The 16,080-nt window shown below is 52.9% G+C and overlaps 1 protein-coding gene across 2 annotated transcripts in view; it reads left to right on the top strand.

Annotated features, from left to right (window-relative positions):
- The window catches only part of ATAD2B (ATPase family AAA domain containing 2B), a 346,160-nt gene that overhangs the window by 187,805 nt on the left and 142,275 nt on the right, over window positions 1–16,080 (top strand). For both annotated transcript variants that reach the window (XM_075341155.1, XM_075341154.1), the window contains exons 17-18: window positions 2,022–2,151; window positions 2,265–2,451. In XM_075341155.1, the coding sequence (XP_075197270.1) occupies window positions 2,022–2,151; window positions 2,265–2,451 (317 nt within the window). The remainder of the gene's footprint in view (window positions 1–2,021; window positions 2,152–2,264; window positions 2,452–16,080) is intronic.

Below are 16,080 nucleotides of genomic sequence, written 5' to 3'. Positions count from 1 at the left end.
CAGGTACGCACGTTCCTACGGGGAGTTTGTCTTCTCAGCACTCCGTACAAGCGGCCGTTAGAGCCCTGAGATCTGAACAAGGTTCTAATTGCTCTCCAGATGCCGCCTTTCGAGCCTTTGAAGGATGTCTCCCTTCCCGTTTTTCACGGGAAGTGGCCTTCTAGTAACGGTCTCGTCTCTTAGGAGAGTTTCCGAGCTAGCAACGCTCTCATACAAACTCCCTTCCTGGTCCTTCACCAGGACAGGGTAGTTCTGCGTCCGGTTCCGGAATTTCTCCCTAAGGTGGTATCCCATTTTCATATCAATCAGGATATCACCTCACCTTCTTTGTGTCCTCGTCCAGTCCATCAATTTCAGAAAGATTTGCATCTGTTGGTTCTGGTGAGAGCACTCAGGTTCTACTTCCCGCATGGCGCTCCTGCGCCACCCGGATGCACTCTTTGTCCTTGTCGCTGGTCGGCGTAAACAGTCGCAAGCTTCCAGATCCACCCTTGCTCGGGGGCTCGAGGAACCAATTCTTGAAACCTACAGTTCTACTGGGCTTCTGGTTCTCTCAAGGCCGAAGGCCCATTCTACCAGAGCCGTGGGTGCATCCTGGGCATTACGGCACCAGGCTACGGCTCAGCAGGTGTGTCAGGCACCCACCTGGTCGAGTCTACTTACTTTTACCAAGCATTATCAGATGCATACCTACGCTTCGGCAGACGCCAGCCTAGGTAGATAAGTCATTCAGGCGGCGGTTGGCCACCTGTAGGAGAGGGCCGTTTGACGGCCCTATCATGAGGTATTCTTTTACCCACCCAGGGATTGCTTTTGGACATCCCAATTGTCTGGGTCTCCCAATGGAGCGACAAAGAAGAAGGGAATTTTGTTTACTTACCGTAAATTCCTTTTCTTCTAGCTCCAATTGGGAGACCCAGCACCCGCCCTGTTTTCTCGGGGTTTTTCTGTTTTTTCGGGTACACATGTTGTTCATGTGGTATGGTTCAGTTCTCCGATGTTTCCTCGGATTGAATTGGTCTTTAAACCAGTTATTGGCTTTCCTCCTTCTTGCTTTGGCACTAAAACTGGTGAGCCAGTGATCCCACTGGGGGTGTATAGCCAGAAGGGGAGGGGCCTTACACTTTTAAGTGTAATACTTTGTGTGGCCTCCAGAGGCAATAGCTATACACCCAATTGTCTGGGTCTCCCAATTGGAGCTAGAAGAAAAGGAATTTACGGTAAGTAAACAAAATTCCCTTCTTTTTGCAATTTTTCCGCATTTGGAATTTTTTTTGCTGTTTTCCAGTACACCATATGGTAAAACATATGGTTTCATTTAAAAGTACAACTTGTCCCGCAAAAAACAAACCCTCATATGGCAAGATTGACGGAAAAATAAAAACGTTACGGCTCTCGGAAGAAGGGGAGCAAAAAGCATAAACGCAAAACCGGAAAGTGCCCCGGGGCTGAAGGGGTTAAACCATTCTCCAGCTGAAAGTAAAGCCTTTTTGTTCTCTGCAGGATTTCTGTATGGCTTTTTTTTTTTTATACAAGTTCATGCAGACCCTGCTGACCAGCCTATGAAGGGAAGATTATTTAGTATTTATAACTTTTTATTTTTTGGTTTATTTGAAAAGAATCCCTACCCTAGAAAAACATAATGGACATACTGTGGGTAGAGGGTCCACCACCTTCACTGGTTATTAGTAGAGGGGGGCTCGCTGCATGACTACGATTAGCAGGGTGTGACTGGAGCAGTGGTTAAGCCTTAACACTTTTTTTGTAAAGGGTTATTCCTAGCCTATTTATAGGAGAGGGGAACATTTTCTATCAGCGGGGGATCCAACTGCTGGGGCTGCCATCAGTCCTGCTCTGAGGAAGGGGGTCTTAGTGGTCGGACCCTTCCTAAACAAGATGGCTGTATAGCTAACGTTGTATGTTCACCCAGATATAAAGCTGATATCCAGCTCGTACAGTATTTAGTGCGTTATATACCGAGATTTGTTGCACCGTCTAACACTAGTGTTCTCCGACCGCAGACGACGCCAGCCTCCTCCTGGATGACAGCGAGGACGAGAGCCCGTTCTCCATATTTGATGTGAGTTCTGTCTCAGGATCACCAAAGAAACAGCCAGCTGCTCCCCACAAGCCCTTCCTCCACTTTACAACGTGAGTGGGGGGCTGGGAAACGGGGGTATGATGCAGTGTTGCATATTAGAGTTTTTTTTAAAATCTTACAGTTTATTTTTTGCATTATGTATCGTATCTCTCTTTTTTTGCAGATCCGCTTGTCACCAGCCCACCTCGTACCGGCCCAGGTTTCTCCTGTGCGGGGAGCCTGGCTCGGGGCAGACTTCGCACCTTGCTCCAGCTGTGTTGCACATTCTTGAAAAGTTCTCTGTGCATAGACTGGACCTACCAGCACTTTACTCAGTCAGCGCTAAAACTCCTGAGGAGTCCTGTGCCCAGGTTAGTAGACTGCCGAGCCTAGGGCAAACGCTTGTTGGACTGATCAGTATTCTTAGTGCTCTTAGTCCGAGGCTATACACAAACTGAGTCACTCTTCACCTGTTTTCTGGCCCTGTCCTGCATAAGCAAGTCTGCAGACCTCATTCAATATATTTTTACACTGACTAGTGATTTCGGTAGTAACCTATCTTGGTTACTTTGAGGAGCACTGGTGTTGACTGCAGCCAACTGGAGGCTGACAATAAGAACATAGAATAAAATGGGCTTCTCCTCCACAGCTGACAGCCATGGGTGGCACAGAGCCAAACAAGTTTAGCTTCATTTCAGGCGGAAGACACAGATCTGGGTTTCTCTAAACCTTTTTCTTCCATATATATATATATATATATATATATATATATATATATATATATATATATATATATATATATATAAATTTTTTCCTTCTAGGTTTGGAAATCGAGCAGGTTAGGCCACTCTATCACCCTTTTTTGCAGAAAGTAGGGAATGATGCTGAACCAGTCATTGTCTCCTTGATATGAGGACAAGTCCCTTCAAGGCTGTCAGCTCCACGGGTAGTTGGTGCATTCCAACACTCTTACTCACCCTCCCAGAGTGTGGCACATGGGAACAAGGGAAGATGGTAAAGAAGTTGAAGACCAGACTAAGAGAACAAAACTCTTCTAGGAGCCCAAGTGTTAGGGCTCCTTGTGTCATTTCTAGAGTCGGATCCTCAAATCCTTTTTCTTTATCGTTCCTATGGGAGACCCAGACATTGGGTGTATAGCTACTGCCTCCGGAGGACACACAAAGTACTACACTAAAAAGTGTAGCTCCTCCCTCTGAGCATATACACCCCCTGGATAACAAGATCTAGCCAGTTCATTGCTTTGTGTTCAGGAGGCACACATCCACACATGCATTCTCATCTGATTTTTCATTTTTGGAAAGTTTTTGAAGAAAAGCGGGTCCAATCCTGGACTCCCGACATGTCCCTTCTCACCCCACTGTGTCGGCGGTGCTGTTAAGGTTGATTTCCAAGGCTGGAGCCTTACATGCCGCGCTCCTTCACCATCCCTCGGGCTCTGGCTTGAAGTGGGAGCCAGCACGGTCCTCCTTGCTTTACAGGAGACCGGACTCCATCCGCAGCCCTTCAGGATCCTGCTGGACGGAGCACTCATCCCCAGGGACTTGGAACCCTGCGTCTCAGCAAGCTAAGTACCTGAGACGTTTATGTTCGTGGGGTCCCGGTACTTTATTATGGTGGGGGAGTGTGCTGTGTAACTTTTGTGACATTTCCGGCCGGTTCTCTGGCTGTCGCCTGAGAACCGCGCCGATGGTGCCTGCGCGCCGGCCGCATCGCTTAAATTTAGGCCCCGGCTTCGCCGGAGGCCTACTTTCGATTTCACTGCCCTCGCATATCAATCATGCAGAGGGACAGTGCGGCTCCGCCCAGCGGCCGTTCGGCACAGGGGAGGGATACTCCTCTCTGAGTACATGTCCCCTCCCCTGTAAATCTCCTTGGCCCTCCAGATCCCGCTCTCAGAGCAGGTCCCGCCCCCTCTCCTCGCTCCGGCGCCATTTTCTCAGCGTTTTTTCTCTGGATCAGCGCTGGCTGCAGCATCCCTGCTAAGCTGCAAACCTCCGGTTGTGGACCTTCTTATATACTCTCTGGGGGTCATTCTGGCTCAGAGCCCCCACTTCAGCATCATGTCTCACACGAGGAGCAAGGCTGCAAGGCTGTACTCCATATGCACTGCATGTAAGCTCATACTGCCTGAACCGAGCACATATCCACATTGTGATGCCTGCTCTAACCTGACAATGCCTCAGCCTGAAATCGCACCCACAGTGGTCCCTCCGGCTGCTCCTGCTCCTGTGGCTGAACCCCCGGCTTGGGTAGAATCCTTCTCCAGGTCTATCTCCCAGTCTTTTGCCGACTCCATGGGACAGCTGTCCCGGACTTTGCTGAGCATGCATCAGCCCCCTTCTCAGGGCGCCTCTGCTGCTAGGGCCCTCTCAGCGGAGCTCACAGAGGATTCCTCATCTGGTCCCAGACCCCGTCCTCCTAAAAGGAGACGCAGGGTTCCCTCTCCTTCCTCGTCCCGCGGCTCTGATTCACGAGCTGACTCGCAGGACGAGGAGGATGCCTTTACTGGGGGCTCGGACGCTACCTCCATGTGCCCCATTGATCTGTCCGAAAGTGACGCAGATGTTAGTGATTTGATTGCGTCCATTAATTCTGTACTGGACACCAATCCGCCAGTATCAGAGGAGCAACCCTCTCTGGCAGAAAAGCACCAGTTTACCTCGTCTAAGAGGACAAAGAGTGTGTTTTTTAACCACTCCAGTTTTCAGGCCACTGTGACCAAGCCTAGGGCCTGTCCTGACAAACTCTTCCCAAAGCGTGGTTCTGATGACCGTTTTCCCTTTCCACCTGAGGTGGTCAAGGAGTGGGCTCATTCACCAAAGGTAGACCCTCCGGTGTCTAGAATCTCAGCCCGGACCGTGGTATCAGTGGCTGATGGCACCTCTTAAAGATTGCACTGACCGCCAGGTTGACCTTCTGGCCAAATCTGTATATGAGGCGGCAGGGGCCTCGTTCTCCCCATCTTTTGCAGCAGTGTGGGCTCTCAAAGCCATCTCTGCTTCTCTAGAGGAGATGCATTCCCTCACGAGGGAATCTATGCCCGAAATGGTTGCCTTAACTTCCCAAGCTTCAGCTTTTTCATCCTATGCCATGTCTGCCATGCTGGAGGCTTCTCACCGCACTGCGGTGGCTTCGGCTAATTCCCTCGCTATCCGCAGGATCTTGTGGCGTCGAGAGTGGAAGGCAGATGCTTCTTCAAAGAAGTACCTTGCTGGGCTCCCTTTTGCTGGATCCAGGCTATTCGGTGAACAACTGGATGAAATTATTAAGGAGGCTACTGGCGGGAAGAGTACTTCCATGCCACAAACTAAAACCAGGAAACCTGCCCAGGGTAGGAACCAGTCGAGGTTTCGTTCCTTTCGTTCCTCCAACTGGTCATCCTCTAAGCCCTCGGCCTCGTCCACTAACTCAGCCAAGGACCAAAAATCCAACTGGCGCACAAAGGCGCGTCCACAGAAGAACGGAGGAGCCGCTGCCACTAAGGCAGCCTCCTCTTGACTATCTGGCCGCGCCAGCAACGTCCTTAGTCAGTGGCAGGCTCTCCCACTTTGGCGAAGTGTGGTTTCAACACATCTCCGATCAGTGGGTGCGGGATATCATCTCCCACGGCTACAGGATAGAATTCTCTTCCAGCCCGCCAAACAGATTTTTTCTGTCAACTCCCCCCTGCTCCAAGGCTGCCGCCTTCTCTCAGGCCGTGGCATCCTTGCAGGCCAACGGAGTAATTGTACCGGTTCCCGCCCGGGAACGGTTCAGAGGTTTCTACTCAAATCTCTTCCTAGTCCCCAAAAAGGACGGTTCCTTCCGGCTCATCCTGGATCTCAAGCTGCTCAACAAGCATGTTCAGGTGCGGCATTTTCGCATGGAGTCTCTGCGATCAGTCATTGCCTCAATGACCCAAGGAGATTTCCTGGCATCCATCGACATCAGAGATGCCTATCTGCATGTGCCAATTGCAGTTTCACACCAGCGTTGGCTACGTTTTGCAATCGGAGAGGAACATTTCCAATTCGTGGCTCTCCCCTTCGGGTTAGCCACAGCCCCTCGAGTATTCAACAAGGTCATGGCAGCAGTGGTTGCGGTTCTGCACCTCCAGGGTTTGGCAGTGATTCCTTACCTGGACGACCTGCTAGTCAAGGCTTCATCCAGCGTGGACTGTCAGCGGAGTGTCTCGCTCACTCTCGCAACTCTAACCCAATTCGGGTGGCTTGTCAATCTGCCCAAATCCACTCTGACTCCGACCCAGAGGCTCACGTACCTGGGGATGCAGTTCGAGTCTCTGCCGGCACTTGTGAAGCTGCCCTTAGTCAGACAGCAGTCCCTCCATCTGGCGGTGCGCTCTCTGCTGAGGCCCCGCCGTCATTCCATCAGGCGCCTGATGCAGGTGCTGGGTCTGATGGTGGCGTCAATGGAGGCTGTTCCCTTTGCCCAGTTCCATCTGCGTCCTCTGCAGCTGGACATTCTCCGCTGTTGGGACAAGCGGACTTCCTCCTTGCACAGGCTAGTGGCTCTGTCGCCACAGACCAGGAGCTCCCTTCAGTGGTGGCTTCGGCCCCTCTCTCTGTCTCAGGGACGCTCCTTCCTGGCTCCGTCCTGGGTGATCCTCACCACGGATGCCAGTCTATCCGGCGGGGGAGCGGTATGTCTCCACCACCGAGCGCAGGGCACTTAGACTCCGTCCGAGTCAGCCCTTTCGATCAATGTGCTGGAAACCAGAGCCGTGCTTCTGGCTCTCCTAGCCTTTCACCATCTGCTTGCGGGCAGGCACATCCGAGTCCAGTCAGACAACGCGACAGCGGTTGCCTACATCAATCATCAAGGCGGGACACGCAGCCGCCTGGCAATGTGGGAGGTACAACGCATCCTTCAATGGACGGAGGACTCCAAGTCCACCATATCCGCAGTCCACATCCCAGGCGTGGAAAACTGGGAGGCAGATTATCTCAGCCGTCAAACCGTGGACAGTGGCGAGTGGTCCCTGCACCCGGCAGTTTTTCAGTCAATCTGCCGCAAATGGGGCACTCCGGACGTATACCTAATGGCATCCCGTCACAACAACAAAGTTCCTGTTTACGTGGCTCGCTCCCACGATCCTCAGGCATTCGCCGCGGACACTCTGGTTCAAGACTGGTCCCAGTTTCGTCTGTCCTACGTGTTTCCCCCTCTAGCTCTCTTGCCCAGAGTCCTACGCAAGATCAGAATGGAGGGCCGTCGAGTCATCCTCATTGCTCCGGACTGGCCCAGGCGAGCTTGGTACCCAGACCTGCTCCATCTGTCCGTAGAGGTGCCGTGGCATCTTCCGGACCGTCCAGACCTTCTCTCACAAGGTCCGTTTTTCCGCCTGAATTCTGTGGCTCTTGAGTCCTGGATCTTGACGGCTTCTGGTATCCCTCCTGAAGTCATCTCCACTATGACTCGGGCCCGTAAGTTTTCCTCCGCCAAGATCTATCACAGGACTTGGAAAATTTTCCTGTCCTGGTGTCGCTCTTCCGGCCATCCTCCTTGGCCATTCTCCTTGCCGACCCTTCTGTCCTTTCTACAGTCTGGTCTGCAGCTGGGACTGTCCCTCAACTCTCTCAAGGGACAAGTCTCAGCTCTGTCAGTGCTGTTCCAGCGGCGTCTCGCCCGGCTGGCTCAGGTCCGCACCTTCATGCAGGGCGCGTCTCACATCATTCCGCCTTACCGGCGGCCCTTGGATCCCTGGGACCTCAATTTGGTTCTCACGGTTTTGCAGAAACCCCCCTTTGAGCCTCTTAGGGAGGTTTCTTCGTTTCGTCTTTCACAGAAAGTGGTCTTTCTAGTGGCCATAACTTCCCTCAGGAGAGTCTCCGATTTGGCTGCGCTCTCTTCAGTCACCTTTTTTGGTTTTTCATCAAGACAAGGTGGTTCTCCGTCCGACTCCGGACTTTCTTCCTAAGGTGGTCTCTCCTTTCCACCTTAACCAGGACATTACCCTACCTTCCTTTTGTCCGGCTCCTGTTCATCGCTTTGAAAAAGCGCTGCATACTCTGGATCTGGTGCGTGCTCTCCGGATCTATCTGTCTCGCACCGCTGCTCTTAGGCGGTGCACTTCTCTTTTTGTGCTAACCACAGGTCGGCGCAAGGGCCTCTCTGCTTCTAAGCCGACCTTAGCCCGTTGGATTAGGTCGACCATTTCGGACGCCTACCAGTGTTCTCAGGTGCCTCCCACGCCGGGGATCAAGGCACACTCGACCAGAGCTGTCGGTGCCTCTTGGGCTTTCAGGCACCAGGCTACGGCTCAACAAGTCTGTCAGGCTGCCACTTGGACTAGCCTGCATACCTTTTCAAAGCACTACCAAGTGCATGCTCATGCTTCGGCAGATGCGAGCTTGGGCAGACGCATCCTTCAGGCGGCTGTCGCCCATTTGTGAAGTTAGGTTCTGCCTACTTCTTAGTTTTTCTGTTTATTTCCCACCCATGGACTGCTTTGAGACATCCCATGGTCTGGGTCTCCCATAGGAACGATAAAGAAAAAGAGAATTTTGTTTACTTACCGTAAATTCTTTTTCTTATAGTTCCGTATTGGGAGACCCAGCTCCCTCCCTGTTGCCTGTTGGCAATTTCTTGTTCCGCGTGTTTTTCACCGGCTGTTGTTGTTGACAGAGTCTCCGGTTGTTCCGGTTCTTGCTCTGTTTTTACTTGTGGGTGGCTATTCTCCTTCAGCTTTTGCACTAAACTGGCTAAGTCTGCTCGTCAGGGGGTGTATAAGCTCAGAGGGAGGAGCTACACTTTTTAGTGTAGTACTTTGTGTGTCCTCCGGAGGCAGAAGCTAAACACCCATGGTCTGGGTCTCCCAATACGGAACTATAAGAAAAAGAATTTACGGTAAGTAACAAAATTCTCTTTTCTTTGTCGCTCCATTGGGAGACCCAGACAATTGGGTGTATAGCTTCTGCCTCCGGAGGCCACACAAAGTATTACACTTAAAAGTGTAAACCCTTCCCCTCTGCCTATACACCCTCTCGTGCATCACGGGCTCCTCAGTTTTATGCTTTGTGTTGAAGGAGGCACACATGCACGCAAGCTCCACTTTTTAGTCAGCAGCAGCTGCTGACTTTATCGGATGGAAGAAAAGAGGGCCCCTATAAGGGGCCTCCGGCATGCTCCCTTCTCACCCCACTCTGGTCGGCAGTGCTGTTAAGGTTGAGGTACCCATTGCGGGTACACAGGCTGGAGCCACATGCTGTTATCCTTCCCCATCCTTTCGGGGCTCTGGGTGAAGTGGGATCCTAACCGGTCACCATGCACTGGGACCGTGCTCCCTCCGCAGCCCCTGGGGGAATCTGCTGGACAGGAGACCGGGTATCGTCAGGGACAGGCCCTGCTCCTCTGAGGTACTCTGTGTCCCCTTGGGGACGTCGCATAGAGCGCCTGTGTAACGGACGCTGCAGCAGCTGCTGGGTGTTTGGTGTCGCCGGACTACCGCGCCGACCGCGCTTGTTTGCCGGCCGCGCTAATAAATTTAGTCCCCGGCTTTTGCGCCCTAGTACCGCAAACTCCCGCCCCCGGGCCTGCCAGTCAGGGGTAAGGGCGGGACGCTAGACTAGACGTCAGCGGTGAGGGCTGGAGCATACTGAGGTATCCTCCTCCCCCCTCACTAAGCACTGCGGGGCACCAGATTCCCGCACTTTCTGAGGCACGCCCACGGCTCCCTCCTCTTCTCAGAACGCTGGCAGCCATTCCTATCAGCACTTCTGACGCTGGAGAACTTCAGAGGGGAGACAACAGCCGAGCTCCATAGCTCTGGGAGGCCCAGGCAGGGAATCTGGTGGTCACACAACCGCTGAGGGCGGTCGGTAAGCCGCACCTGTTACTAGGTGCTGGCCCCCCTGGGTGCCGAAGTGTATATTTATATACTTATATTGTATACTTTACTTTGTTCGGCCGCACTATTTGCTTTTGGCTATATACCCTCACTGATTGCTCTAAGAGGAGACAACAGCATGTCGTCCACAAAAAGCAAGGGTGCCAAGGCACAGGCTTATTTTGCAACCTGTACCTCTTGTGCGGCTATGCTACCTGCAGGTTCCACCTACCCTCATTGTGTGCAATGCTCGGCCCCTGTGACACTCACTCAGCCGGAGCCTCAGCCACTAGTGGGACCCTCGGCCCAGGTAGAAACACCGGCTGCCACTGTCCAGGTGGCAGGGACAGAGTTTGCAGCTTTTGCTGACAAACTTTCTGAGTCAATTTCTCAATCCATGGCTCAGTCTATGGATAGATGGTCTGCTAAGATACTAGAAGCTTTGCAGTCCAGACCGGTAACACAGGCCCCGGGCACTGTTGAATCATTGCCCTCAGACCCCCCTCGGTCGGCGCAGCAAAGTGCTCCTGGGGCGACTCCTAGGTCCCACGGTGAGGACTCCGACACGGACCGCAGTCCCAGACCGGCTAAGCGGGCTCCCTGGGAGCTTCCCTCGACTTCATCACACTGCTCAGGGTCTCAGCATGAGGACTCTCTGGAGGATGAAGCGGAGGTGGCAGATCAGGACTCTGATCATGACGCCGCTCTCAATCTTGATACACCTGAAGGGGACGCCATAGTAAACGACCTTATAGCGTCCATCAATCAGGTGTTAGAACTTCCTTCTCCAACTCCTCCGATTGAGGAGTCAGCTTCTCAGCAGGAGAAATTCCAATTTAGGTTTCCCAAACGTACACGGAGTTTCTTGATCACTCCAACTTCAGAGATACAGTCCAGAAACACCGAGCTTTTCCGGACAAGCGCTTTACCAAGCGCCTTAATGACACACGTTACCCCTTCCCCCCTGACGTAGTTAAGGGTTGGGCTCAGTGTCCCAAGGTGGATCCTCCAGTCTCTAGACTGGCGGCTAGATCCATAGTTGCAGTGGCAGATGGTTCAAGCCCCACGGGTCTTCACCAAGATCATGGCAACAGTGGTAGCAGTCCTACACTCTCAGGGACACTCGGTGATCCCTTACTTAGACGATCTTCTAGTCAAGGCCCCCTCCCGGGTGGCATGCCAACACAGCCTGAACATTGCTCTGGAGACTCTCCAGAGATTCGGGTGGATCATCAACTTCCCAAAGTCAAAATTGACACCGACCCAATCACTTACATATCTCGGGATGGAGTTTCATACTCTCTCAGCGATAGTGAAACTTCCGCTGGACAAACAGCGTTCACTACAGACAGGGGTGCAAGCTCTCCTTCGAGCCCAGTCACACCCCTTGAGGCGCCTCATGCACTTCCTAGGGAAGATGGTGGCAGCAATGGAGGCAGTTCCATTTGCGCAGTTTCATCTGCGTCCACTCCAATGGGACATTCTCCGAAAATGGGACAGGAGGTCGACGTCCCTCGACAGGAACGTCTCCCTTTCTCGGGCAGCCAAGGCCTCCCTTCAGTGGTGGGTTCTTCCACTTCTTTGTCGAAGGGGAAATCCTTCCTGCCCCCATCCTGGGCTGTGGTCACGACGGACGCGAGTCTGTCAGGGTGGGGAGCGGTCTTCCTCCACCACAGGGCTCAGGGTACCTGGACTCAGACAGAGTCCTCCCTTCAGATCAATGTTCTGGAGATAAGGGCAGTGTATCTAGCCCTAAAGGCGTTCCAGCCGTGGCTGGAAGGCAGACAGATCCGAATTCAGTCGGACAACGCCACGGCAGTGGCGTACATCAACCACCAAGGCGGCACACGCAGTCGTCAAGCCTTCCAAGAAGTTCGGCGGATTCTGCTGTGGGTGGAAGCCACAGCCTCCACCATCTCCGCAGTTCACATCCCGGGCGTAGAAAACTGGGAAGCAGATTTCCTCAGTCGCCAGGGCATGGACGCAGGGGAATGGTCTCTTCACCCGGACGTGTTTCAAGAGATCTGTTGCCGCTGGGGAATGCCAGACGTCGACCTAATGGCGTCCCGGCACAACAACAAGGTCCCGGCATTCATGGCACGGTCTCAAGATCACAGAGCTCTGGCGGCAGACGCATTAGTTCAGGATTGGTCGCAGTTTCGACTGCCTTATGTATTTCCTCCTCTGGCACTACTGCCCAGAGTGTTACGCAAGATCAGGTCCGACTGCCGCCGCGCCATCCTCATCGCCCCAGACTGGCCGAGGAGGTCGTGGTACCCGGATCTGTGGCATCTCACGGTGGGTCAACCGTGGGCACTACCAGACCGACCAGACTTGCTGTCTCAAGGGCCATTTTTCCATCTGAATTCTGCGGCCCTCAACCTGACTGTGTGGCCATTGAGTCCTGGATCCTAGCGTCTTCAGGATTATCTCAAGAGGTCATTGCCACTATGACACAGGCCAGGAAACCAACGTCCGCCAAGATCTACCACAGGACGTGGAGGATCTTCCTATCCTGGTGCTCTGATCAGGGTTTTACTCCCTGGCCATTTGCCTTGCCCACTTTTCTGTCCTTCCTCCAATCCGGAATGGAAAAGGGTTTGTCTCTCGGCTCTCTTAAGGGACAAGTCTCGGCGCTCTCCGTGTTTTTTCAAAATAGTCTAGCCAGGCTTCCGCAGGTACGCATGTTCCTGCAGGGGGTTTGCCACATTGTCCCTCCTTACAAGCGTCCGCTAGAACCCTGGGATCTGAACAGGGTGCTAACGGCTCTTCAGAAACCACCTTTCGAGCCAATGAGGGATGTTCCTCTTTTACGCCTTTCGCAGAAGGTGGTCTTCCTAGTGGCAGTCACATCACTTCAGAGAGTGTCTGAGCTAGCTGCACTGTCATGCAAAGCCCCCTTCCTGGTGTTTCACCAGGATAAGGTGGTCCTGCGTCCGGTTCCGGAATTTCTCCCTAAGGTGGTATCCCCTTTTCATCTCAATCAGGATATCTCCTTACCTTCTTTTTGCCCTCATCCAGTTCACCAATGTGAAAAGGATTTACACTTGTTAGATCTGGTGAGAGCACTCAGACTCTACATTTCTCGTACGGCGCCCCTGCGCCGTTCGGATGCGCTCTTTGTCCTTGTCGCTGGCCAGCGTAAAGGGTCGCAGGCTTCCAAGTCAACCTTGGCTCGGTGGATCAAGGCACCGATTCTTGAAGCCTACCGTTCTTCTGGGCTTCCGGTTCCTTCAGGGCTGAAAGCCCATTCTACCAGAGCCGTGGGTGCGTCCTGGGCATTGCGGCACCAGGCTACGGCTCAGCAGGTGTGTCAGGCGGCTACCTGGTCGAGTCTGCACACTTTCACGAAACACTATCAGGTGCATACCTACGCTTCGGCAGATGCCAGCCTAGGTAGGCGAATCCTTCAGGCGGCGGTTGCCCACCTGTAGGAAGGGGCCGTTTTACGGCTCTTTTATCGAGGTATTCTTTTACCCACCCAGGGACTGCTTTTGGACGTCCCAATTGTCTGGGTCTCCCAATGGAGCGACAAAGAAGAAGGGAATTTTGTTTACTTACCGTAAATTCCTTTTCTTCTAGCTCCTATTGGGAGACCCAGCACCCGCCCCTGTTTCCTTCGGGCTGTTTGTTCTTTTGTGTACACGTGTTGTTCATGTTGAATTGTTCTTTGGTTCATGGTTTTCAGTTCTCCGAACATCCTTCGGATTGAATTTACCTTAGACCAATTTATAAGTTTCCTCCTTCCTGCTTTTGCACCAAAACTGAGGAGCCCGTGATGCACGGGAGGGTGTATAGGCAGAGGGGAGGGGTTTACACTTTTAAGTGTAATACTTTGTGTGGCCTCCGGAGGCAGAAGCTATACACCCAATTGTCTGGGTCTCCCAATAGGAGCTAGAAGAAAAGGAATTTACGGTAAGTAAACAAAATTCCCTTCTTTTCTCAGCCTACCATCGACATTGTCCTTGGCTCAAAGCTTGCAGTTCAGATGCAGCCTCTACACAAATCACTGGCTAGTTTGCCATTCTCAAAAATTCATCTGTTTCGTGTCACATTGTTCGAGATAATTTCTCAGGCAACTAAGGGCAAGAGTTCCCCTCTATTTCAGTCAAGGCCATATGACTTGTCAGTTGCGGTCCTTTTTGACATTTTGCTTTCCTTCTCACAATCTGAGAAGGATTCAAATATTGATGACATGGGGAGACCTTCCACAAGGCTGCTCCTTCCTGGCAGCATCACGATTGACCTTGGCAGACTGCTGCCAAGTTCTGAACTAGACAGTTCTCTACACGTAGGGACGCCTTCAGGTGGGAGGGGATCTTCTCTTCTAGGACGTCAAGTGTGACTACTAGTTAAAAGATTCTCACTTAGTAGACAGATAAGACTCTTCAGGCTGGGTATCCAGACTCTTGAGTCATCCATCTCCCATTTGTCTCCGATTCTATATGATGTTCCTAGGCAATAGGAAAGCATCCGCTCCAATTTGGAATTCTTTTTCCCCTCTTCCCTTTTCAACTGTCCCTGTGTACTCAGTCAGTCTCTACATAGTTGTCTCCCGTCTTTTGCAATCCATGTTGGTTGCTCCTTTCTCCCAGTCCATTGTCAAGCACTGACTATAGACTCCTGATTTGGAAGTAGTTTTCATCCATCACACAGTCCAAGGCTTTTGAGGTCAACAGAAGCTTTCTTTGTCGCTCCATTGGGAGACCCAGACAATTGGGTGTATAGCTTCTGCCTCCGGAGGCCACACAAAGTATTACACTTTAAAAAGTGTAACCCCTCCCCTCTGCCTATACACCCTCCCGTGCATCACGGGCTCCTCAGTTTTATGCTTTGTGTGGAAGGAGGCACACATCCACTCATGCATTCTCATATTAGTTATATCGGTTGGAAGAAAAGAGGGCCCCCACGGGGCCCCCGGCATGTTCCCTTCTCACGCCACTACGTCGGCGGTGTTGTTAAGGTTGAGGTACCCATTGCGGGTACAAAGGCCGGAGATTCATGCCGTTTCCTTCACCATCCCTTAGCGGCTCTGGGAGAAGTGGGATCCTGACCGGTCATCCATTTATTGGGACCGTGCTCCCTCCGCAGCCCCTGTGGGAATCTGCCGGACCGGAGTCTATTCATCCTCAGGGACCGGGCCCTGCAACTCTAAGGTACTCTGTGTCCCCATGGGGACTGTGCAGGGAGCGCCTTCTTCCCGGACGCTGCAGCAGCTGCTGAACTGAGAAGGCCGGCGGACTTCCGCGCCGACCGCGCCTGCTTGTCGGGCACGGTCTTAAATTTAGTCCCCGGCTTCATCGCGGCCTAGTAGCAAAAATCCCGCCCCCGGGCCTGCCTGTCAGGGGTAAGGGCGGGACTGCCGACCTGACGTCGGATGTGAGAGCTGGAGCATCCTGCATGTTTCCTCCCCCCTCACTGATCACTGTGGGGACCCCAGATTCCCGCACTTTCCTGGCGCCGCCCACGGCTCCACTCCTCCCCTGAGAGCTCCGGCAGCCATTTTTTTGGCATTCTGCCGGTGGAGGATTCTCAGGGAAGAGCTCTGCAGCTCTGGGAGACCTAAGGCAGGGAATCTGGAGGACACACACTCCGCTTTTTAGCGGTCGGTAAGCCACACCGGTCACCCGGTGCTGGTCCCCCTAGGGTGCCGGAATAGATACGTATTTATATATATTTCTGTTCGGTCGGGCTGTATACCCCTTCCCATATACCCTCAGTGATCACTCTCCTAGGAGACAACAGCATGTCGTCCACAAGGAGCAAAGGTGTTAAGGCACAGGGGTTTTTTTGCGGCCTGTACCTCTTGTGGGGCTATGTTACCTGCGGGTTCCACCTACCCTCACTGTGAGCAATGCTCGACCCCTGTTTCGCTTGCTCAGCCGGAGCCTCGGTCACTAGTGGGCCCCTCGGCTCATGTAGACCCCCCTGCTCCCCCTTTCCAGGCGGCAGGGACAGAGTTCGCCTCTTTTGCTGAGAGGCTCTCTGAGTCACTTTCACAATCCATGGCTCAGTCTATGGACAAATGGTCTGCCAAGCTGCTTGAAGCTTTGCAGTCCAGACCGGTCCTTACACAGGCCCCGGCCCCTGTTGGATCGTCGCCTCCAGGCCCCTCTCGGTCCGCACCGCAGCGCGCTCCCAGGTTGGGCTCTAG

This window comes from Anomaloglossus baeobatrachus, chromosome 3, assembly GCF_048569485.1.
Source record: "Anomaloglossus baeobatrachus isolate aAnoBae1 chromosome 3, aAnoBae1.hap1, whole genome shotgun sequence".
Lineage (NCBI taxonomy): Eukaryota > Metazoa > Chordata > Amphibia > Anura > Aromobatidae > Anomaloglossus > Anomaloglossus baeobatrachus.
The sequence above is the reverse complement of the archived record's forward strand: the minus strand, read 5'-3'. Positions and strand labels throughout refer to the sequence as shown.